Here is a 22,580-nt window from a genome sequence, read left to right as displayed (position 1 = left end):
TGTCCCTGCCAGTGGCAGGGTTGTTGGAACTGGGTGAGCTTTCAGCTCCCTTCCGACCCAAACCATTCTGGAATTCAATGAAAATGTCCATCTGTATTATGGAAACAGACTGGAAGATGCTAAATAGTTGCTGTTTATGAGACTGGCTTGATTTTTGCATTAGAGGTTTCCTTCTTTTTCTTCCAGGAAGAGCAGTAAACCTCATGAAGACATCATTGGCATCCGGTCTCGGAACAGAGGGTCCCTGGCCCAGGGCAAGAACTATTTACTGAGCAAGTTCTCATCTCTCAATCAGAAAGTGAAGCAAACCAAATCCAATGTGAACATCAGTAACCTCCGGAAGCTGGGCAGCTTTACCAAGCCGGAGGTGAAAGTCAACTTCTTAAAACCAAATCTGAAAGTGAATCTCTGGAAATCAGACAGTAGCCTTGAAACGCTGGAGAATCCGGTGGGAGATGCTAAAGTCCACACGGAATCTGATACAGAAGGGTCAGATAATGACTCCTTCCACTCGGATGACTTCCTGACCAATTCTAAATCCGATGAGGACAACCAGCTGACTGACTCCCTGGAGAACATAGGGCAGGCAGACTATGTGCTGCCCAGCTGTGGGATCATTGCCTCGGCACCACGGCTGGGCAGCCGCTCCCAGTCCATCAGCAGCACTGACATGAACATCAGCATTCACGTTCCATCCGAGATCCACGTGTCCCAGGGTGACCGCTCTGACTGTGAAGATGTAGCCATGCCTTCTGCTGACAACGTGGAGATGGAGTTTGCTAAACCGATGGATGAGTACTGCCAGAGGTTTGTGCACGATGCTCAAAACAAGGTGTCCGATGTTTTGGAGGCTGAGGCTGGTTCTCAAGAGCCCCATCACATAGTAAATCAAAGCAGCAATAATACATCTAAGGCAGCAGAAACCAAGGCTGAAGCTGTCGGAGATGCTCCTTCCAGGCCATCCAAGCTGGATGTACAGTCTTCTGAGCCAAATCCTCAGCTCTTAGCTGTTGGTGGGTTTGACTTCACCAGATCTCATAAGAGCCCAGGATCTGCATCTGGTAACCCCGAGACAGGACTCCACATGACTCCCTCTCCAGCCGAGAGCAGCAGCAGCAGAGCTGTGTCTCCCTTCGCTAAGATCCGCAGTTCCATGGTCCAGGTTGCTAACATCACACAAGCAGGATTGACTCAAGGGATTAACTTTGCTGTGGCAAAGGTCCAGAAGAGCCCTGCGGAACAAGAAGCTCTCAATGAAATTAAACAGAAAGAACTGAGAGCAATGTTCACCCAATGCCAGACACGGATCATTCAGATCTAGTTGCTCCTTTAGGAAGTGTTCCTTTAGTTGTGGCTTTTAATACAATAGTAAAGAATACGACATCAGGACTCACTGTGGCATGAAGTGCTACTGAATACTGGGATCAATAATACAGGTAACTTGTTTACAGGCAGTGAGAGATGTGAATGAATTTGGTTCTGACCAAGCTTAGGCAGGTGAGATGAGGACGGTAAAGCCCTTATTTAAACAGGTAGCTTAGACACTGGGATGTATTAAGCATGCTGTCCGTCTTATATGTGTTGCACAGTTATTTTTGGAGACTAATTTTGTAGCTCTTCTGACTTCTTGTAGAAAGTATTTATACTGGAAAGGTGATACTGCACTTCTGTGACCTTACTACTTACCTTGCACTACACCAGCAAAAGAACTTAACCGGTAAATTACACCTTATTTATTTTTGGACTAGTGTTTTTACTTGTTTCCATTGAAGTTTTAGATGCAGCTTTCTATGAATTGTGCCTCTCCAATGGGAACGGATGCGTTTCTGTTCCATTGCATTATGTTAACCAGAAATGAAGATTCCCTTTTTGCTGTCGTTTCCTTTCCGCACCTCTTGGGTCACGTTCAGTCCACGTAAAGCGTGTCGATCCCACCTGCAACACCCACCGTCCTGCGGTGCACGTTCACTCCGTGGATCTCCTTGGCTTCTCACTTGTTCTGAGGTGAGGGCAGATGGAGCAGATGTCCTCTCATTGTCTTGCCCATGATGAAGAGATTCCGATTTCTTTCTTTTCCCCTAAATTTCAAGCACTGGCAATTCACTCTTATTTTTTATCACTGTATAAAGCAGGACAAGGCCAATACCTGCCCTTCAGGCATTGTGTCCCTCTCTGTGCTTATATTCTAACTGTTCAGATGCATAAGTCCAACTAACTTCTAGAAGAGAAGGCAAATGTACTGTTCCATGGAATCAGTGTTGCATTACAGCATAGCTGTCAGCATCTAATCAAAACCAAATTCATTACCACCTCGAGCTTTGCATACTCGCAGGATAAAGCAGGCTAAGCATCCGCTCGTGCTGGGAATGGGATTAACCCCCCCCAACCCTTATCTATGTGTGTCAAAAGATTTACATCTACCTTAACCACCCTTTCCCAGCAATGCCTTGCCACGCTGTTCTAGTGTAGGACATTACCCAACAGCTCCTGTACAGCAGGACCTCGCTATGCTGTGGTTTGTGACTGTAACCACCGTTGCAGACCCTGGTGCCTTGGTGTTCTTGTCCATGTACTGTAGGTAGGCTGCACGTGGTGTTCAGAGAAAATAGTGTCATAGGGGTAGGGTAGTAACAGTGTCTTAGAGCTTCTAAGTGTGTCTGAAATGGTTCTCCCCTGTCCCTGGTGGTCTGAGACTTCATTAAACAGATCTGGTTTATTTATTTTATGACAAGTGCTGTGGGTTTGGGTTTTTTGAGTGTCTCTACTTGTGGCTCTATTTAAAATCAAACTACTGCTGTATTTTAATGTGAGCAATATACAGGAGCTATTTTAATAAAAAAGTGGAATCCAAAGGTGGCTTTTGGCTGTGATGTGAAGGGATGTGGGACAGTGGGGCTGGAGGGGGGTAAGTTTCAGAGATGGGGAGGTCATCTGGACTTTCTCTGGCTTGAGAGTCACAAAATCACAGCAGCGTTGAGGTTGGAAGGGGTTGGACTCATGTGGTCAGGACTATGTCCCAGGTATCTCCAAGGGTGGGAGGCTCCAGCACCTCTCTGGGCACCTGCTTCTAAGGCTCAGTCACCCTCATGGTAAAAAGGGGTTCCTGATGCTCAGAGGGGACTCTTCTGTGTTTTGGTTTGTGCCTATGGCTTCCTGTCCTTGCACCAGGCACCACTGGGAGCAGCTGGGCCTTACACCCTCCCCATCTTATTAATATTCTATACTAATACTATATGATAGACTTCTTAATATAGGCATATTGGTGATGTTATAGACATGAATAAGATCCCCTGTCAAGCAAGGGACACATACATGACTTGATACTCTATCCTTCTATCATTGCCCTGATGCAATGCTGGCCTCAAGGAAGTTAAGGTCATAGACATAGTGAGGGGACTCCTTAAAAGCTGCCCAAGCCTTGGAACTTGTAAAGGGCTGGAGGAGGGACAGGAAATTCCAAATATTTGCCATTATTTAGGTAGGAGAAAGAGAAACTGGTTTGTAAAACATCACACACATGTTTGGCCTGTACAAGCACATGTAGTGACTTTGACAGCCTGAGAGTCCTGCAAGGCAGGATACCAATAGCTGTAAAATCACTCTTGTGTTCTAAAACTAGTGTTGCTCAGTCAACACTCAGGACAGATCCCCCTAGAAATGAATTCCTGACCTGGTGCACTGGTTCCCTGACTTCTACTCGGGGACCCAAGCATGCTGTGTCCTTCCAGCTTAGGCATTGCCCAATAGTTATGAAATACCAGATGGTCTCACATGGCACTGCGCCTCAGCCCCTGCTGTAAGCAGCACTGAGATGACATTACAAACCAGCTGTGCTCCAGCCAGGCTTCCTTTTGACCAGAGGCTTCATTTTCTCCTGTTCAGTTGCTAAACTTCATATTAATGTAGCACAAGGCAGATGAAACCAGGAATACTGAGCTTAGTGTTCAAGAAGAGGTGATTTGAAAGGGCATTAAGCTGGGCTAGCTTAAGGCAAACAGTTGTTGTCTATAGTACAAATACCTGAATTACTGTGAGAGTGCAGAGATGAAAAGGACAAGGCCAGGGTGGCTGTGCTGCAACAACCAGTGTCATATTTAGACTAGAAATGCAGTGAAAAAGGTGGTTCCTGTTCACACAATCTCAGTCATGACACAGCATCAAGTGAGGGGGGGTTTGGCTTCATCTCAGTTGGGCAGGAGCCTTTGTCCTTGTTGATAAAAGGATGAATTGAAGCAAGATGTAGAATCAGCTCCAGCACTGACTCCTGCAGGCTGCCTCCACAAGCACAGCACCGTGTTTCTGGACTCTCCCTCTCACTGCTTAACCCGCCCTTGTTAAACCAGTTCTGCAGGTGGTATTAGTGGCAGGGCGGCCTCTGGAAACCAGCTCATACTGTACACTGCAAGTTGTATAGTACTTGTATAGTACTTAATGGCTATTATTCAAACAGTTTAACCACCACCTTACTGCTCATGCAAAAAGCCTGATATGTTCTGTACAGGTACATGAATATCACCAAATCTCCAGTCAATGCCTTTATTCCCCCCTCTTAAACTGTGCCAGAATAAAGCTCCTTAGAGACACTGAAGAAGTGAGTCATGGTGTTGTCTGACAATAAGGATGTATTTCATACTGGAAGCTCAGCATGGATAAGATAAGCAAATTCTACTACTGTTGTGCTGCTGTGAGTGCAACGTGCCTTTACTCACGGGACCAGCAGTGCACAGGCCCAGATAGCAACAGTCTGGTTCTTTCAGCTGCTGCCAGCTCTGATACTCAGAACTCACCACTCGCAACACAAACTTACTCCAGGATGGAGCCTTACCCATGCGGTGTAGGAAGGGCTCTGGGTTCGACTTCCTCATTGTTAAAGGACAGGAGTTTACACAACTTCAGTATTAAAGTTTAATATCAAACAATTTGCTCATTGTTACCAATTTTCAATTACAAAACAGGCTCCAAAAAAAGGTCATAAAATATGGTGAACCGGCTGAACGGGGTTACGTGTGCTCAGCCTGGGAGGGTAAATAGCCATAACTTCTTTTGGTATAAATTATCTACAAAAACTGGTATAAACAATATTCCAATCTTAGTAGGGGGATTCCATCTAGGATTAGACAAACTCATAGCGACATCCACAGAGCGTTAAAGTTCATTCCCATTGACACATTTCTGCTGCTGCAGCCTGGCTTTCCGTAAGGCCTCCAGTTGTTTTGCTCTCAGCCACCTCTCCCTGGATAGCGTTGTCTGCCCCACGCTGAGAGACAGGAACCTGGATGAGCAGAAGCAGGGGTTAAGAGCTTGGCCATGTGTGAGGTTTGATAAGCTTTAACAGTAAAAGTGTTCCTTCAGTATTGCATGAACTAGGGAGCATGGGAAGAAATGTGTGTGGGGAAATACTTTGCCTAACTATGAATCTGTGACAAGGCACAGCAGAAGAGGAGATGCCATCGTTTGAAGCACTGGCCAACCTCATGAAACTACAGCTAAAGTTGGTCTTGACCTTAAACAAGTGGTAAAGGTTGGACCTGATGATGTTAAAGGTCTTTTCCAACCTGGTTGATTCTATGATTCCACAACTCAACCTTGCCCGAAAGGCTTCTGTTACAACAACCAGCACCACCCACCTTGCTACAAGCAGTGTTCTGTGCAGGTCATCAGCTGTTACGCTCTCAGGGTCGTTCTTCCTCATTTCTACAAAGTCTTCTTCTACTGCCTGTAAACAACACAACAGATAACTGTTGGCAAAGAATCTTCACTCAACAGAAGCTTTGAAGGAGTTAAAACACTGAAAGTACCCTTAGATGCAGAACCCCTGCAACCCACTGCTGTCAGGAAGCGAGTCAGAGTAAGTTACAGCTCATCTTCCAAAATTAGGTTTCAAGATGAGATATAGAAAAGAATTAGGTTTCAAAATGAGCTTTAGAAAGCAGGATATGAGTAAGGTATGGACTGAAATACTAAAGAGCACAAAGCCTTGAAAGGAACATTGAGTCTTTGGTTTCTTAGAAAACATCAAGGAGAATCACTGACAGGGAGAGCAATGGGAAAGCACATCCTGTCCAGCTGCTTTTATCTGAACATACAGTTAAGAGTTGTTAGTGCAGGCTTCCATACCTTGGTCACTTCGTCAGAGATGCTGTAGTCCAGCAGCCTCAACAAGCTGAGGTAAATGCGAAACTTGTTCAGGACAGAAGGGAGCACTGCTGTGAGGAGGCTGCTCATGTACTCCTCCATGTTCGGGGGGATGAGTTGTGGTTGTAAGTGGACTTGACAATCTGACTGAAAAACAGAATTGCATATCATCTCTTTCCACATCCTGTCTATTCCCATTCCAAGATGGATTTACTCTCTGAAGCAAGTCACTGTTGACCAGAATTAAGGTAAGACAATGCATTCCTTAAATATTAACAGTTCCCTTTTTGAAGGCTTGCATGAAGTCCTTATTCAAGCAGGAGCCAGCTTCATAGAATCCTAGACTGGTTTGGGTTGGAAGGGACCTTAAAGCTCATCCAGCTCCAACCCCTGCCACAGGCAGGGACACCTTCCACTGGAGCAGCTTGCTCCAAGCCCCTGTGTCCAACCTGGCCTTGAACACTGCCAGGGATGGGGCAGCCACAGCTTCTCTGGGCACCCTGTGCCAGCGCCTCAGCACCCTCACAGGGAAGAGCTTCTGCCTAAGAGCTCAGCTCAGTCTCCCCTCGGGCAGGTTCAAGCCATTCCCCTTGGCCTGTCCCTACAGGCCCTTGTCCCAAGCCCCTCTCCAGGTTTCTTGTAGCCCCTTTAGGCATTGCGAGCCACTCTAAACTCTCCTTGGAGCTTCCTCCATGCTTGAACAAAGCCCAACCCTCTCAGCCTGTTCACGTCAAAGGTGAGAGAGCAAATGCTCAGTTCATAAAGCTGGAAGGCAGGAGACCAGGTATTGTAAACTCGGGCTGCTCAGTGTTTCTAGGGTCAACGCCAGTTCCATCACTCTATTCCTGGGCCCATCACCCCCTAGCTATTTGTCTAGAATAGGCTTGGAGAGTCACAGCATAGCTGCAGGCCTTCCCCATCATCTTAGTCCAGGAGGAGGGAAGGTCAATCCCTGTTTTCCTTGGGCAGGCTTAGCCTGCCTGCAAGCCAGGAGCAAGCAGGCAGTAACTAACACCAGTGTCATACCCACCCCTCATCACAAGGCTGTTTTCCTGCCTTCACTCCTCAGGAATGGCATGTTCTAAGTGAGCAGCTACCACCTGTAGTTACTCCCCAAATTCAGAAGCCTTTGCCATACCGGTAGGAGCGATCGACCCTCAGAAGTGATAAGAACATTAATATTGCACGGGAATTCCATCTGGTGGTAATTGAAGTCATAATCCACCTTCTGCCAAGTGATCAGGTTACCCAGTGCTGTCACGTTATGGACACCTAGAAGAGCAAGAATAAATTCTGACAACAGGACCTAAACAAATATCAGATCTGATTTGCTTTCTTTCCAATCTGTCTTTAGTGAGCAGTTGGTAGAGAAATTCTTGCAAGCATCCTGCTTCTTCTTGTGTCTGGGGTGTTCTCCGCATGGAAACAGCCACATCTTCAGCCTAAAATTCAGACTTGAAATCAAGTCTTATCTTTTTTTACCCTAAATTCAGTAGGGAACAACATCAACAAGCCCTTTTTATCTGCAACTTTTAAGACTTAAAATAGGACTTCTCGTTAAATGTTGGGGTTTCTTTAGACATTAAGAACACACACTTCAGCAAACCTATATACCACAGGGAGATTTTTCTGGAAATGGGAGTTTTTCCATGTTTTGACTTATTTTCCTGGAACAGTGCAAAGATTTCTATTAGTTTTACTATTTCTGTAGTGAAATTCACTAACTTTTCCAAAGCAGAGTAACACCCCCCCCAAAAAACTCAAAACCAAGTGAATCATTTCAGTGAATTACTTTTAATAGCAAGAAATGAAGAAAGAAGTTTCTAAGTAGAATTAACCTGAAATCTGAACCTCACCAGTTCTGCCAGACTGAATGCTTGAATGAGAGTCCTGACACTCACTGGGGAGACCCAGGAGGCTTACAGCATTGTGCCATCTAGCAGGGCTCTCAGGACAGCATTTTTAGCTTAGGATAAAGTCACTTCCAGTGATTTCCTGTTCTCCTTTCCTTGAAACCACCACAGGTATCTGTACTAAGCATCCCTCAGTTACCAAGCTTTTAATAGGTATCACAACTTAACTCTTATGTAGCTTCTAATTAAAGTAACTGCCTAAAGCTCTGCAGGAAGCACTACACAGTGCACATCATTCTGTTCCACAAAGGAATAGCTATTTGTTTAATCTGTTTTTCAGCTGGATTTTCAGGGATGGTTTCCATATAGACAATACAGGCATAAAGCATAAGGTAGCAGCACATAATTCCCCCTCTTCTTCATTCATTATAGCAGGAAAGTAAAAGGCCATTCTAATGAATCAGAGGTATTTTGGTCTAAAGAATTAACTAAATCTGTGGCCTTTTCCACCAAGTGACAGACACTGTCCAGAGTTCTCTACAATGCAACCAAAGTGAAACTGAACAAGGAACCACCTTGTTTCGTTATCGCTCATTTGTGGCCTGCGATAGGAATTTGTAACTCCACAGAAGCATTTCTGAGCAGAACACCAGAAACTTCCAGGAAGTAAAATAGGGAAAAAAGGAACATTCAAATTACAAGAGATCAAGCCTTAAGTTGTCCAAAAAAGCTGCAGATGAGCAGGAAGCAATGAAATAGGACATGGAAAGCACAGTTTTGTTACAGATAATTAGCCCTGGGACACAATTAGCATCACTGTGTTAAAATACATCAACTTCCAACCTGTCAGATGAGATTGTCTTAATATAAAACAACAAAGAAATGTCTACCTTTTGTGTCAAGCTGCCCTTGCTCGAGCTGAGTCTCATCCACGACAAGGGAAGTGTTGCTGGCAAGCTGTAACACTCCACTGACTAAGCGATTCGCTGTGTAGTCCTTATGTGGGATGAATCGTGCGTGGTTCATGTTTTCAATGGTCATTTGCAGGCGATAGGACTGCAATGAGAAGAGAAACTAATCAGCACCTTTCCTCTCCTCCAGCTTCCCTAATGCTGCTTCCTTTAGCAAGAGAGATAACCATGAACCTTCATAGCAAGTAAAACAAAACTTGTTACCACAATATAGAACAGAATTTATCCACAGTTCCCAAGTTCTGAATACTTAAAATAATGCTCTTAAGAACTCCTACCACCTGTATTCACCAGGGACTGTAGCGACAGGACAAGGGGTGATGGCTTTAAACAGTGGAAGTTCAGGTTAGATATGAGGAAGAAGTTCTTTGCTGTGGGGTTGGTGAGGCAGCACTGAAATGGGTTGTCCAAAGTGGTAAATCCCTGGCAGCGTTCAAGGCCAGGTTGAACAGAGCCTTGGACCACATGGTCTAGGGTGAGGCGACACTGCCGATGGCAGGGGGTTGGAACTGGATGAGGTTAAGGTCCTTTCCAACCCAGACCATTCTATGATCCCAAACTGAATTACTATGAATTTTCTGCAGAATGATATCCACAAACTTGTGAGCAAACATTAACAGTACAATAACTAAATGGCCTAGATCACAGAATAGTTTGGAAGGGTTGGAAGGGACCTTAAAGCTCATCCAGTTCCAACCCCCTGCCATTGGCAGGGACACCTTCCACTAGAGCAGCTTGCTCCAAGCCCTGCCCAGCCTGGCCTTGAACACTGCCAGGGATGGGGCAGACACAAGAATGTCTAAATATATTAAGCCTGAAAGACAAAATTAAGTATGCAGCATCTGACTGCCAGTTTCATACCTTCAAGGGTATGAGTTTGTTTCATATTCACCCTAGATGACTCTAGGTAAATAAAGACTTCAACTGAACAGGCAAGCCATAACTATTTTTACCTGCTCTGTACACAGACAGCAGAAGCCTTTAAGAAGCCTGGCTTTTAACTAAAATATTGCTGGAACAATTAGCCCAACATCTCTCATAAGCAATATGAAAGCACTCTAATGCCATTGTCCTTACTGCAGGCACAAGCTGCTGGATGATGCGGTATACGTGCTCCGTGAAGACGTTATTCCGTGGACATCCACTCAGGTTGACTGCGAATTTTCCCAGAGGGAGCACATCTCGTCTTGCATAACTAAACCAGAAACAACACAGGTTAGGCAAGCACTGGTGAATACAGTTATCAATCAGTTTGTGTGTTGTGCAGGATCTCTGATAGCTAGCAGGGCTTCACTGCTAATACATACATAAATAGTAGCACCCTATTTCTTCCTGCTCCAGTGTCCAAGGAGCTAAGTTAGGCTGGAGGCTGCTTTGGAAGGCTTTGCAGCATGGCACAAAAGCAATGCATTTACTTCGCTTGAGGTCCTGCAATGTGCCCTCCAGACATTCTGTTCCCTTCGTGCTCTACTATTACTCAGTGTACATACTTCATGTACTTCATCCTTTTCCTTTCTTGCTGCCCAATCTCAGTTTCCCTGCTTATCGTGCTTGTTCATTTCCTTTACCTGCCCTCAGCTTTCCTCTCCCTTTTCTCACTGTATATCTTCTCCCCATTCTGGACAATGTCAACTTTTGTGTGATACAGCTAAGAGAGAAAACACATTCTAATCTAAGTGTTCGAGCATTCACAGTCCCACTAGAAAGAACAAAGCGTGCACAGAATGAAAACCCCCACATATTGATATGAAGTACTTGTATTTACATGGGGACAGGGTTCAGGGCAGACTGTAAACACAACCCAACCATAAACCTTAGCTCATAATTATGCTGTCTCACTGCTACTGAGGAATGTCTTAGGGCTTTTTACACATCAGTTGCAGGTATCAGAAAGGTAAGACACTGAGTCCAATTGCAGATCTGTGAACACTTCTTTTAGACAAATCTGAGCCGTACTATTCACTCTGCAGCAGAACGGAACCTTTGAAAACCCTAAAACAAGGGGTTTCTTTACCAAGAAATCATTATTATTTAGAAAAGAGAATCCACTTTTACTCTGAAGAAATCTGAGCCTTACAATACTTAATTTAATCCAAACATACTGTCTGAAGTTTCCCACCTGAAATTTTCATGAGTCAAAGGATGCTGCTCTTTCATCCAGAGACAGTTTAAACCAAGGTAAGAGAACGTTAAGATGCATTTTAATTAGCCATGAAGACAGGTCACAGTGCATGCACATTCAGCTATGGCATCAGCTCAGGTGGTAAATTTCCATCACATGCTAATGGGGGTCACCTGAACTTACCATTAAACATATGTCTACATTTAATTAAAGAAATTCCCAGAATGTACCTTTCAGTGTCTCTTAATACCTCAGCAATAACTACTGCAGTTTGTAAATGCCATCTTTGAGGAGTCAGTTGCATGTCCTAATCAATAAAAGGAGCTAGAGATAAAAAGATGTTTTCATACCTCTGTTTAAAAGTAAGGTCCTGGACTTCACTTGTGGATCTTCCTGTCTAGCTCTCAAATGAACACTGAAAGAATACATTGCCACAAAATGGGCCTTTTAACTAAACTAAGACAGGGGCCTATAAGGATGCTGGGGAGGCACTCTTCATTAGGGACTGTAGTGACAGGACAAGGGGTAATGGGTTAAAACTTAAACAGGGGAAGTTTAAATTGGATATAAGGAAGAAATTTTGTTACTGTTAGGGTGGTGAGGCACTGGAATGGGTTGCCCAGGGAGGTTGGGAATGCTCCATCCCTGGCGGTGTTCAAGGCCAGGTTGGACAGAGCCTTGGGTGACACGGTTTAATGTGAGGTGTCCCTGCCCATGGCAGGGGGACTGGAACTGGATGATCTTAAAGTCCTTTGTAACCCTAACTATTCTATGATTCTATGTTACTGTGTCTATTATGACAGGGCAACTCCAGCTGGACAAACTACTAGTGAATAAGTGCTATGTAAGCTATTTCTGCCATTTATTTGCAGAGTGGTGAAGACCCTCATAATAGATTTCCTTTAAAAGATGAAGATGTCAATTCTCAGCAAGCATCTCAATACTTACACTGTAGAGATGAGATGCAATATAAGGTATTCAGCAGCCAAACTGTCTCCCAAGAGGGCATGGGTGAGGAACCCAAGCAACTCTGCTCTCACTGGTGACAGCTCCGACATGAAATTAGACACAACTGAGACAAGAGAGAAGACAACAAATGTCAGGAAATACGCTGTTCTTACCCTCTTCCCTCTATAGAAATCTTACTTTCTACTGCAGTGTTATCCAAAGCAATTTAGGACAAATAAATTCATTGGTTTTCCAACTCAGCAATTATTGGCTTTGGATAACTGGAGTCACTCACCATTGCCTTGGAAATGCTTTATTTTTTTAATTAGACACTGTGTAACCTATTTGCAGAAGTCTGAAGTGTTGGATGGTTCCTCTAACAGGATTTAAATTCAGACCCTGCCCTTGATGTCTCTGAGCAAGTAAGCATTGTTTCACATGTACTAGGAGACCATAGATTTACATGTACACGGAGAGAGGTCAAGTTCAGATACTCACAAGTTTTACTTTCCTCTTCATTAAGGCAGGCAGGCAGTAATGGGTTAATGTGCTGTAATTTCTGTGCCAAAATCACATGGATTCTGGGAACTAATGAGGCTGGAGGACTGTGCACTCTCTGTTCCTCCGCCGTGTCCATAGACTCCACAGCATTGAGGGTTGAGCTGTCCCTAGGAAAGGGCACAGCACAACTGGACTTAGAAACATTCCACACAAATTTCTCTCCAGCTGACTAAGAGCAGCTGGAAGCAGGCCAAGAACTGAGCACACTGGAACAAACAACATCCACTCCCAGCTACTGGTAACTCCTCCCATATTCCAACTACCTTCTTTCTGACTTTTATAAACACTATAAATACTGAATCACAATTATATAATTATATGATAGCCTTCCATAAGGCCTAAAGGGGACAACAAGAAACCTGGAGAGGGACTTTTTACAAGTGCCTGTACAAGACAAGGGGGATGGCTTTAAACTGACAGACAGGAGATAGAGGCGAGCTCTTAGGCAGAAGTTCTTCCCTGTGAGGGTGATGAGGCAGAGAAGCTGGGCACCACTTAAGATGTAGCTTCAAACAAAATATCACACATGTTCTGTCCAGCATGTGCTGAATGCAATCTAAGCAGGAACTTTTAAGAAAATAAGGTAATGATTTATGACACTGGTGTGTGTATGCACATCTTCCACCAGGTTCCAGAGCCTGACAACAAGATCTTCTAGACAGTCACATAACACCTGTATGACTGGCTGAGTAACAAGAAATGAGTAAGTAAATCCTAAAGTACCTCAGCTCAGACTTGAAGGTGTTACCTCCTAAGAGTTCAGATACACAGGCTTTGCTCTTCCTGATGATGCCTTACAAAATTCCTTCCAAGTGGTTTTCATTTGTTATATAGGAACTAAAATCCCTGAAGTGACTTTATCAGATAATAGTAAAGCTTAGAACAAACTGAATCAACTTCTACTGGTAAAGCTGAAAAGCTTTATAGCTTCAAAGCCTCTTCAGCAGTCTAGCACCGGACTATCCACTCTTTCCATTGAAAGAACTGTCTTTTGCTTACATTAAAAACATTGCTAAATGCGACCAGTTTGTCTATTTGTGATAGAATGACAGGCAGGAAAACAACCCAACAAGCTATGAGACAGACCAACTGAGCTGTCGGTCTGGTATTATCTGTCAGACAGCTGATAACCAAAAGCAGCTGACCAGGCTGAGTTAGGTTTTCAGAAGCTGGCACTATGAGGGATTCACACTGCACTTGCCATATTGTACTTATCAGAAAGATAAACAAAATCCCCAGCAGAACTGAAGCACAATGGTTCAAGGCATCAGTAGTACATATGTTACATCAGTCAGTGGTTTTACTTTCCAAATTGACTTATTATGTCCTTCTGGATTAGTTTGTATTTTGTCAAGCAAGTAACTGATCAGAATTAGCAGGTTAAGTTTCTACCAGTGGTATAATGTGATGATACACCTTAAATAATGCAAAACACCCCACAAATTTCTCTCATTTTGGTCATTTTCACTCCCCAAAATATTTTCCTCATTGAAATAAAAGTTCCCCGCATTTCAGGATCATGCATCCGGGGAGCCTTACCTCTCTTCATTGTTTACTATGCTCAGCACTGGATCCACAGACAAAATGCCGTATACCTCCAGAACATCATTGACTTTGAAGCTATCCCAGCTCTCATAGACCTGCCACAAAGAGACGATAATAAAATACAGGGGCAGACAGGCCAGGCTGCACACAAACACAAGCAAAAGGAAATTACATCTCAGAAGACTCAGCTGTAGACTGAGAACACTGTGTGAAGATATCTCTCCTAGTCCCCAGTGTCAGTAAGCTGACACTGAAACAATGAGTTTCTACAATTGCATGCTGTTTCCTAGTGGCATTCTTTTGCTCCACAAATGCAAATCGGTGTGTTCTAATCTGATTGATCAAGATTTCCTGAATAAGGGAGCAGTCAACACAGTAAAACCCTAGAAATTTTGTGTTGGAAGTTTCAACACAGGGTACCAAAGACTATTTCAAATACAACACAAAAATGTGTAGCTTATTGTTTTTTTGTTTGCTCCATCACACCTTTCTTCCTCAGAGGACAAATCCTAAAAGCAAAGTATCAGGAGTCAATCCCATCTACATCCTCAAGCACCTAGTAACAGAGTCTTCATCACGGACTGTAGGATAGGACAAGGGGTAACAGGTTTGAACTTAAACAGGGGAAGTTCAGGCTAGATATAAGGAAGAAGTTCTTTACTGTGAGGGTGGTGGGGCACTGGAACAGGCTGCCCAAAAAGGTGGTAAATGCTCCATCCCTCGCAGGGTTCAAGGCCAGCTTGGACAGGGCTTGAATGATGTAGTCTAGTGTGAGGTGTCCCAGACCATGGCAGGGGGTTGGAACTGGATGATCTTAAGGTCCTTTCCAACCCAAACCACTCTGTGACTCTATGACTTTTTATAACTAAGTGTAGTGAGAAGGTGCAGGCTCTAGTAAGCACTGTTAAAGCATTTCTACTACAGCACTTGTGAAGAGAAACAATGTATTATTTAAGAGAAATAAAATGATTATCTGTAGAAACAAAATTCTGGACCTCAGAGCCAAGTTCCCTGCCTTTATAACCAATGCAGGGCTAACTACTTACACTTGACCTCCAGATTCTGCCTGCCTCTCTGAGGCCACAGCCATGCTCATCATCTCTTCACTTCTGTTACCTTTACAAGACATGCTGGTCCCTTCTCTCCTGGCAATGGAAAATTTAAGTCAAGTGGAGGGGAGCAGTTGGGAGAAATGAGATGATGACCTGCAGAAGCTTCTGTTTCTAATCTCTTTGGCTCCACACATCCATGGATATCACCTCCACTGCCTGAAAAAATAGGATTCATAAGCAGAAATGCAAAAATGAACTACTTTCTTCAGTGAGCAACATAGAATTAGCCTAATTTAACAAGACATCTGAGACAAAAATATTTAATAATATATTTGACAGAAAATACTCTTCATCAGAATAGAAAAATCTCACAAATGCATACTCTGTATTACCAAGTGTGAGAGAGTGTACTAGTAGAGAACTCTGTGTCTTAGAAATCTAAACATGGCCAGAAATATGATTTTCAAAGGTAATGCGAAAACTGTGTGAATGACTGGTTTTCTACATTCCATAGGACTGCAGAGGAAATATTGTGCATCTAAAAAAGACAGACCTCAAAAGGTGAGAGTGTGCATCAATGAAACAGTTTACATTAAAAATTTCTGTATCTGTTCTGCATAATAAAGCTATAAACATGTATTCTACCAGTGATTAGTCTGAGTATGAAGAGAAAACTGTCTAAACTGTCTTGCAAACTGGTAAGAATACAAAAGGAAAAGCCTGAATTCAGCTAACAAACCCAACAGACAGAGCAGCACCAAATAAAAGAAAGTGACAGATTCTTGTTCGGTTTAGTTTTCTTTAACAGGACTGACAATTTTAACTAACCACATTCTCTCGTTCAAAAGAAACCTCCAAGAAACCCCCCATATCCCACATCTCAAAGAAACCCCCCACCTTAAGTGACATCTCCACAGATGAACAAAGCAAATAGTTCAGACTTACTAAAACATAAGAAAGAATTGCACACCACCTGAATGCTGCTCGTGTTCCAAACACCATCCTCTTAAAAGGTTAAAGAGCTTTCTTCAGGATGCTACAAGTGTCTGGTATTAATCTGGTTCCTTTATGAAGTTGGGTTAGTAAATGATGTTAGAAAACAGGTAATACTGGAAGATCTTTTTTAGATATAAACTACTGTTTGTAGCAAAGCAGCACCTAATTGACTTGTTTGGCTTCAAATTACACAATGAGATCCACATACAGCATGTGAAAGAGACAAGAGAGTCCATGAAATTGGCAACAGAGTGGGAAATTAAAGAGGAACTCCTAAACTTCATCCTGTTGCTATGAATTGTGTGCCGTTACATACAAAAGATAATACACAAGTGCTGCTGTATAGAACATTAATGCTAGAAATTAAGTCTAGAAAGTGAAGTCAACAAGTCATACAATACACATGCAACATCACAGGCTCTCCCACACTGCTTCAGTTTAAACCACTGATGGCTTCAGCAAAGCCACGAAATTAGTTCTGAGGGCTGCAACAAAACCACTGATCCAGACAGCTGCAAGTGTTTCAGGTTTTGAAAAGGAAATCTTTGCAAGTTCTGGAAAGATATCACAACTATTCCTTAGTAACTACAATTACCCATATGTTGCTCTTTCTGTTTAGATGGATGTAGATCCATGTCCTCATCTTCCTCATAGCTTCTCTTATGGCGACTTGGTGTGTAGGATGTTGAGGGGCTGACTCGAGCTTGGCTTGCACTGATATATGCGTAACATTGTGGATTAAGGACAACCACAGACTCAGTTGAGAAATATGAAGCAAAGTGAAGGTTTTGTTTGCTTGTAGAAACAAAATGCTATTATCCTATTCTGAGCGAGACATTAGAATAATGATTCAAATTGTTATGTAGACATCACCTCTTCAGACACATAAATAACTTGCTTAAGAAGTGTACAGCAGTCACTGGCTTTGTTGAAAATAGAAACTGAAACCTACGGAGTGCTATTCCACCATCAGTCTCTGAAGAGAACATGCTTGTGCTCAGGTTCAACTCAGAATCTCAAGGATTTTTTTTCTCCCACATCTCAAGCCTAAAGAGCAGACATTATATATATTATTATATATATATTATTATTATATTTTAGAGCGAGGTGTCCCTGCCCATGGCAGGGGGGTTGGAACTTGATAATCTTAAGGTCCTTTCCAACCCTAACTATTCTATGATTCTATAATAATGAAGACCTGCTCTCTGGTATCATTATTACTTTAAAAAGAAACACACAGAAGATGTTCACAAACTTGTCAGGTACTGGCAATACTACACTGGTAAATGCATTTTGGAAAAGCCAACACACTTCTTCTTAGCACGATGGGCAAACACTGAAATTGTGTTTGCTGTTTTTGTAAGTCCTTTTCACTTTACATTTCCATTGCTGCATTACTCTGTTGTGAGCTCCATTCAAAGCCTAACTCTTAAAAATAATTTTATTACATATATTGTGTTAGCTTCATTTGAAATTGCATCGACATTCTGTGCCAAAGACAAGCAGTAGTTTTCTTAAATTCTGAACTGAAGTATCAAATCATTATAGATTTCCCATCAAATTCATGTCTTCTTCACAAATGCAACATATCTCAAGTTTTCTAGACCTCTCCCCCAGTCCCTTAGGGCAGAAGTAAATATAAAATTACTAAAAGGTGTTCAAATAGGCATCCTGAATCCATTCAATTCAGATAATTCAAATTCCATTTACTAGGAGAAACTTAAGGTGATTTCTTTCTCCCCAAAATGTTTCCTGTACTCATTAAGAAAACGTCATACTGTGGTTAAACTATCACACCCACTATACCTCCAGGAATTATTGTTTTAACATGCTCAGCTACAGGTGTTCTTACAGGTTCTCGCAAAAGACTCTCACTATGCAACAGTGTTCTAACTTAATCAGAAAATGCCAATCCAATCAGGATGCCAACGGTTTGACTGAAGTTTCTCTTTTTCTAAGCATCTGCAAATAGAAATTAAGAGAAATTTTCAAGACCCTCCCAAGCAAATATGAAGATCTATTCCAAACCCCTACTAAATCATAAAGCAATGCTCCTAAATTCATCTACATCCTTCGTGCATAGAGCACAGCATACAGTCGTAGAATGGTTTGGGTTGGAAAGGACCTTAAGATCATCCAGTTCTAACCCTCTGCCACAGGCAGAGACACCTTTCACTAGAGCAGCTTGCTCCAAGCCCCTGTGTCCAACCTGGCCTTGAACACTGCCAGGGATGGGGCAGTCACAGGTTCTCTGGGCACCCTGTGCCAGTGCCTCACCATCCTCACAGGGAAGAACTTCTTCCTTGCATCTAACCTGAGCTTCCCCTGTTCAGTATTTCCTTTTTCTACACCTACCACCTCTCCTGATTCACTCAAAGCAAAGTTTAAAGCTATCTCCTTCAATCTAATGAATTAGTTGGTGATCACTTTGTATAACAGAGCACTTGCTCAGTCAAAAAGGATATTTCTTTCACCCATGCTGATTCACCAGGCACTGGAACGCAGTAGAAAGTCTGTCTTTCTGAGGTGACTGTTTGTGAGGAGTTCAAATCAATTTCCTGCTGAGGCTGAAATACCAAGAGAAAGCTTGTTAAAAACCTGATTTAGAGTTTGATTTCTTTTTTCAACTAATCCCACAGATTCAGTTACTCAGCCAAAGTTCCAATGAACATGTAAGGCTATATACTCATGAAACCGTGAATCCATTCCGTGTTTGTAGTGCTTTGAATGTAATTGCACTGCATTACCAAAAGTAAATTGTTTTCTATAGCAGAAAGTTCCAAGATCAAGAGCACTTCCCCTCTCCGTGAAAGCAAACCAAATCTGAAATACAACAGAAACAGCTTGAAGCTGTTGAACTTAAGAATGCCCATGAGCAGTAAAGGATACTCTGCTTTCCAAACCTGAGATTAATTTTGCTTTTTAAGAGCAGTGTCTCCAGGAAACCACTGGTGAGTACCAAATAAGCTACCAAATAAACTGCACCTTTCTGTCTAATATTTCACCTCAAAACTCATATAACTTGTATAACTTACCCCACATTCTGCCACATCTCTGTATTTGCCAAAATGCAAAACCTGTCAAGAAGGAAAAGGCAATGCAATCATTCTGACAGCAGCCTGAATATGAATGATTTACACCAAAATCACTGCAGTCAAAGTCCCTCAAAGACACACTGCCAAAGCTTTCATCATTTTAAGTCATTTTTATTCCTCAACAGATATGTAAGAAATGATGATGTATTACCAATGCCATTTGAGCCACACAAATAGAGCTACTATTAATAACTTCCAGATTCCATAGGTTTAACTCAGAAACTAGTGAAATATGAGGACTAGAATAGATAGAATGGTAAATGGTTACTGAAATAATAATCAGCATTTCACTTACACGTGCATTTGTGTTTGGGTCAACAGTTTCGTACACTCCCATGTAAAACTCAGGATCAAACATATCTTGGACCATGCAGCGAAATTTCACTAAACTGTTGGGCTTTAGGTAGTGTACAGGAACATCATTCAGTGATGGAACCTATAAAAAAAAAATGAGCTTACTCTAAACAACTGGTATATATTAAGAAATGTTCTGAAGTAAGCCAAAAACCAGTGCAAAAGCTGTCACTGTGTTATCACTTTGATCATCCAGTATATCCTACTGTCCAGTTACTTGCCCCAACCCCAGTGTTGTTGGTGTTGATATGATGCCTCATCAGGTAACATACTTCCTATTTTCTGAGTACATCTCCCATCCTAATCCAATCAGTAACAAAGTGTGTATATCTCAACACAGAGATACACATGCTGTTACAGACCTTAGTTACAATTATCAGACACTTAAGAGTTCCCAAATTCTTCCAGTTCCAAAGCCCCCAGTCCTGTTAATTTCTCAGTCCTGATACTGGACTACAAAAGAAATGCATTTCAGTGCAAGAAAACTGCACAACATTTAGAACTAATTCTTAAACTGGGAATTATTGCAGCTGCAGTATTAAATAGAATTTACTACTTATCCTATTTCCACTTAACAGCACTTTCAGCATGTATTATGCACCACTGGTACCATAGCAATTGCATGCACAATTTCTTTAACAAAAGGCTGTGGAAAACCTGTATGTTAATTTCCAAGTCCACACAAGTCCACATGTTTACATGACAATGGAGAAAGAGAAGGAGAAAAAAAAGTACAAATCAATGCCTCAGCATGTGGTATAACTTGAAATAAAGAGACTTGCAACAAGAATAGTTGTATGACTTGGAAGATAAATTCTTTGTTGGAATAAAAACCCCTACAACCCACATTAAAATGCAACAAAACCTAGAAGTGGCCCTACAGGAAACAGCATTTTAACATATATTCCCTTGTTTCTCTTAACTGAGAAAATGAACTTTCAATTCCTTCTAATGTTATAAATTTAACACAGTTTTGCCATCTACACTTCCATTCAAACTGCCATTGAAATATTAATTACAGAATACTCTGACAGAGGAAGAAAAAAAGGAACCAAACAATTTCCACTTGGGTTTTTTTTAGCCTTAAGTAGGGCAGATTTGATATGAAAGTTTCTAATCCACTTAGAAATGTTCTTCACGATGCTGTTTTCAGCAGTCTCTTAGAAAGATATCAGCTGATGAACTCAAGAGTGCAGACTTTATTTTTAAATCTAAAGCAGACCTTCCCTGCTCAACTGTGAAAACCAGGCCTGATCCAGCCCATTAAGGCACAGTTTTAGATGGAAGTATTTTTTCCTAACACCTGAAAGCCCAAGCAGCTATTTGATTCAACCCACACAAAGTCTGCAGCATTGCAATCAAAGATCATGAGAGAATCATAGAACCAATTCGGCTGGAAAAGACCTTTAAAGATCAAGTCCAACTGCTCCCCCAGCACTGCCACCACTAAACCATGTTACCAAGGGCTTCATCTACGTGGTCTGCGAACAGTTCCAGGGACAGTGACTCCACCACTGCCCTGGGCAGCCTGTTCCAATACCTGATTACCCTCTCTATGAGGAAATTGTTCCTAATATCCAGTCCAAACCTCCCCTGGTGCAGCTTGAAGCCATTTCCTCTTGTCCTATCACTTGTTACTTGGGAGAAGAGACCAACCCCACCTCACTCCATCCTCCTGCCAGGCAGCTGTAGAGAGTGATAAGGTCCCCCCTAAGCCTTCTCTTCTCCAGACGGAACAACCCCAGAGAAGGGGTTTATAAGCAGCAGTTCAGAAACTTGTGGTGCACAAATGCTCACTGCAGACACAGCAGGCAGGGCAGGATTTAACACCTTCAGAACTGACAGCACTTGTCAGCTCCTGCCATCTACTGGCTTGTACTACAAATAGGCAGGATTCAGCAGTTACGGCCCAGGGCGAAACAGCGCGCTGAAGTCAAGTGGATTCGCTTCTCCGGTTTCAGTCAGGATTTTAAATCTTTGCTTTACATGGAGATTAAAACCAATTCAGATGCAAATAACGTATCCCAAAGTGAAAGCCTAGAATTCGTAAGTGTACTTATCGCCAAAAGGAAGTACTTCTCAAAAGCATGTCACTGCAATAACCGAGAAACAAAAAGAGCTAAACTTAGGAAAGTAAAGAACTTTAAGAGAAGTGCAACTCAGAAAGAATAAGTCTTACCCAGTTAGTAGCGTTGTTTTCTTTTAATTTCTCCTTGAAGTATTCGGTTACCTTCTTTTCCCAATCAGAGTTTGGAACATTTTGGGCTATAAACAAAACACATTTACGTGTGGATTAGCATCACATAACAGACGTCTAGTTGCCACACTCCTAACTCAGCACCCAATTTAAACATTTACTTCTATTCTGGGCAACGGACTGCATTTTAGACTACTTCATGCCTCTTATAAATGCACTGACTTCCTACCTTTTATCTTTATAGGCAAACCAAGATGAATATAGCTATTCTTGGAAGTGAAGGAAAGCTCTGAAACACGCCAGTACACCCAGCCAGAAGCAGAGGACGTAAGGTACCACTGCTTTACATTCACTGCGGATATCGTACGTAGCTAAGATCAAGCCCAGAAACAGCTTCAGCCACTAGCACTGGTAACACTACCACTGATCGGTATTCCACGTAGCCAGCACACGCTGTTCCCGAAGCCCAGAAGATGATGAGTTTTCGTTTTGAACCCTACCCGGCCTGCCAAGCCGCGGCAGACATCGCTGCCCTCCCGTGAGGTACCCGCTCGGCGCCAGGGCAGGACCCGCAGCCGGCAGCCTTCCGAGGCCTCGGGCAGGCGGGTCCCGCCCGCTCCGGCGGGGAAAGGAGAACGCGGCCACCCGCAGGTGCTCCCTGTCCCCGCGGCCGCGTCTCCATCCCCGCCCTCACCGACCTCCCGCCGCCGCCACCCCACGAGGGGAAGCTCCGTGCGGCCACCGCGCGGTT

At 42.9% G+C, this 22,580-nt stretch overlaps 2 protein-coding genes across 2 annotated transcripts in view; one reads left to right on the top strand and one right to left on the bottom strand.

Moving 5' to 3' along the window:
- Nucleotides 1–2,852, top strand: part of INPP5F (inositol polyphosphate-5-phosphatase F) — a 44,521-nt gene extending 41,669 nt beyond the window's left edge. Inside the window, exon 20 of the mRNA XM_061364203.1 lies at nucleotides 187–2,852. Coding sequence (XP_061220187.1) covers nucleotides 187–1,321 — 1,135 coding nt within the window. The 3' untranslated portion in view covers nucleotides 1,322–2,852. The remainder of the gene's footprint in view (nucleotides 1–186) is intronic.
- A 2,039-nt stretch (nucleotides 2,853–4,891) lies between these two features.
- MCMBP (minichromosome maintenance complex binding protein) lies at nucleotides 4,892–22,511 on the bottom strand. Its single transcript, XM_061364252.1, has 14 exons — nucleotides 22,377–22,511; nucleotides 19,574–19,714; nucleotides 19,219–19,260; nucleotides 16,779–16,995; nucleotides 15,252–15,403; nucleotides 14,130–14,230; nucleotides 12,528–12,697; nucleotides 12,030–12,153; nucleotides 10,037–10,154; nucleotides 8,879–9,044; nucleotides 7,274–7,407; nucleotides 6,118–6,282; nucleotides 5,628–5,716; nucleotides 4,892–5,272 (listed from the first exon to the last, which is right to left on the bottom strand). Exons 1-14 carry the CDS (start codon nucleotides 22,509–22,511, stop codon nucleotides 5,146–5,148), a joined length of 1,881 nt encoding a protein of 626 aa, XP_061220236.1. The 3' UTR covers nucleotides 4,892–5,145.
- Between the last annotated feature and the right edge of the window lie 69 nt (nucleotides 22,512–22,580).

Source organism: Neopsephotus bourkii, unplaced genomic scaffold (genome assembly GCF_033783945.1).
Source record: "Neopsephotus bourkii isolate Nb327-2 ecotype Australia unplaced genomic scaffold, CSIRO-AGI_Nbou_v1 NB_1189, whole genome shotgun sequence".
NCBI classification, from domain to species: Eukaryota; Metazoa; Chordata; class Aves; order Psittaciformes; family Psittacidae; genus Neopsephotus; species Neopsephotus bourkii.
The sequence above is the reverse complement of the archived record's forward strand: the minus strand, read 5'-3'. Positions and strand labels throughout refer to the sequence as shown.

What these genes read in the sequence shown, in the direction of transcription:
- MCMBP (XM_061364252.1), bottom strand. Translation starts at nt 22,511, where the DNA reads ATGGAGACGCGGCCGCGGGGACAGGGAGCACCTGCGGGTGGCCGCGTT. An exon ending in ACAGAAAGAGCAACATATGG is followed by an intron (nt 15,404 to 16,778) that starts GTAATTGTAGTT and finishes CTATTTTTTCAG; the next exon opens with GCAGTGGAGGTGATATCCAT. An exon ending in AGGGCAGCTTGACACAAAAG is followed by an intron (nt 7,408 to 8,878) that starts GTAGACATTTCT and finishes TTGCTCTTCTAG; the next exon opens with GTGTCCATAACGTGACAGCA.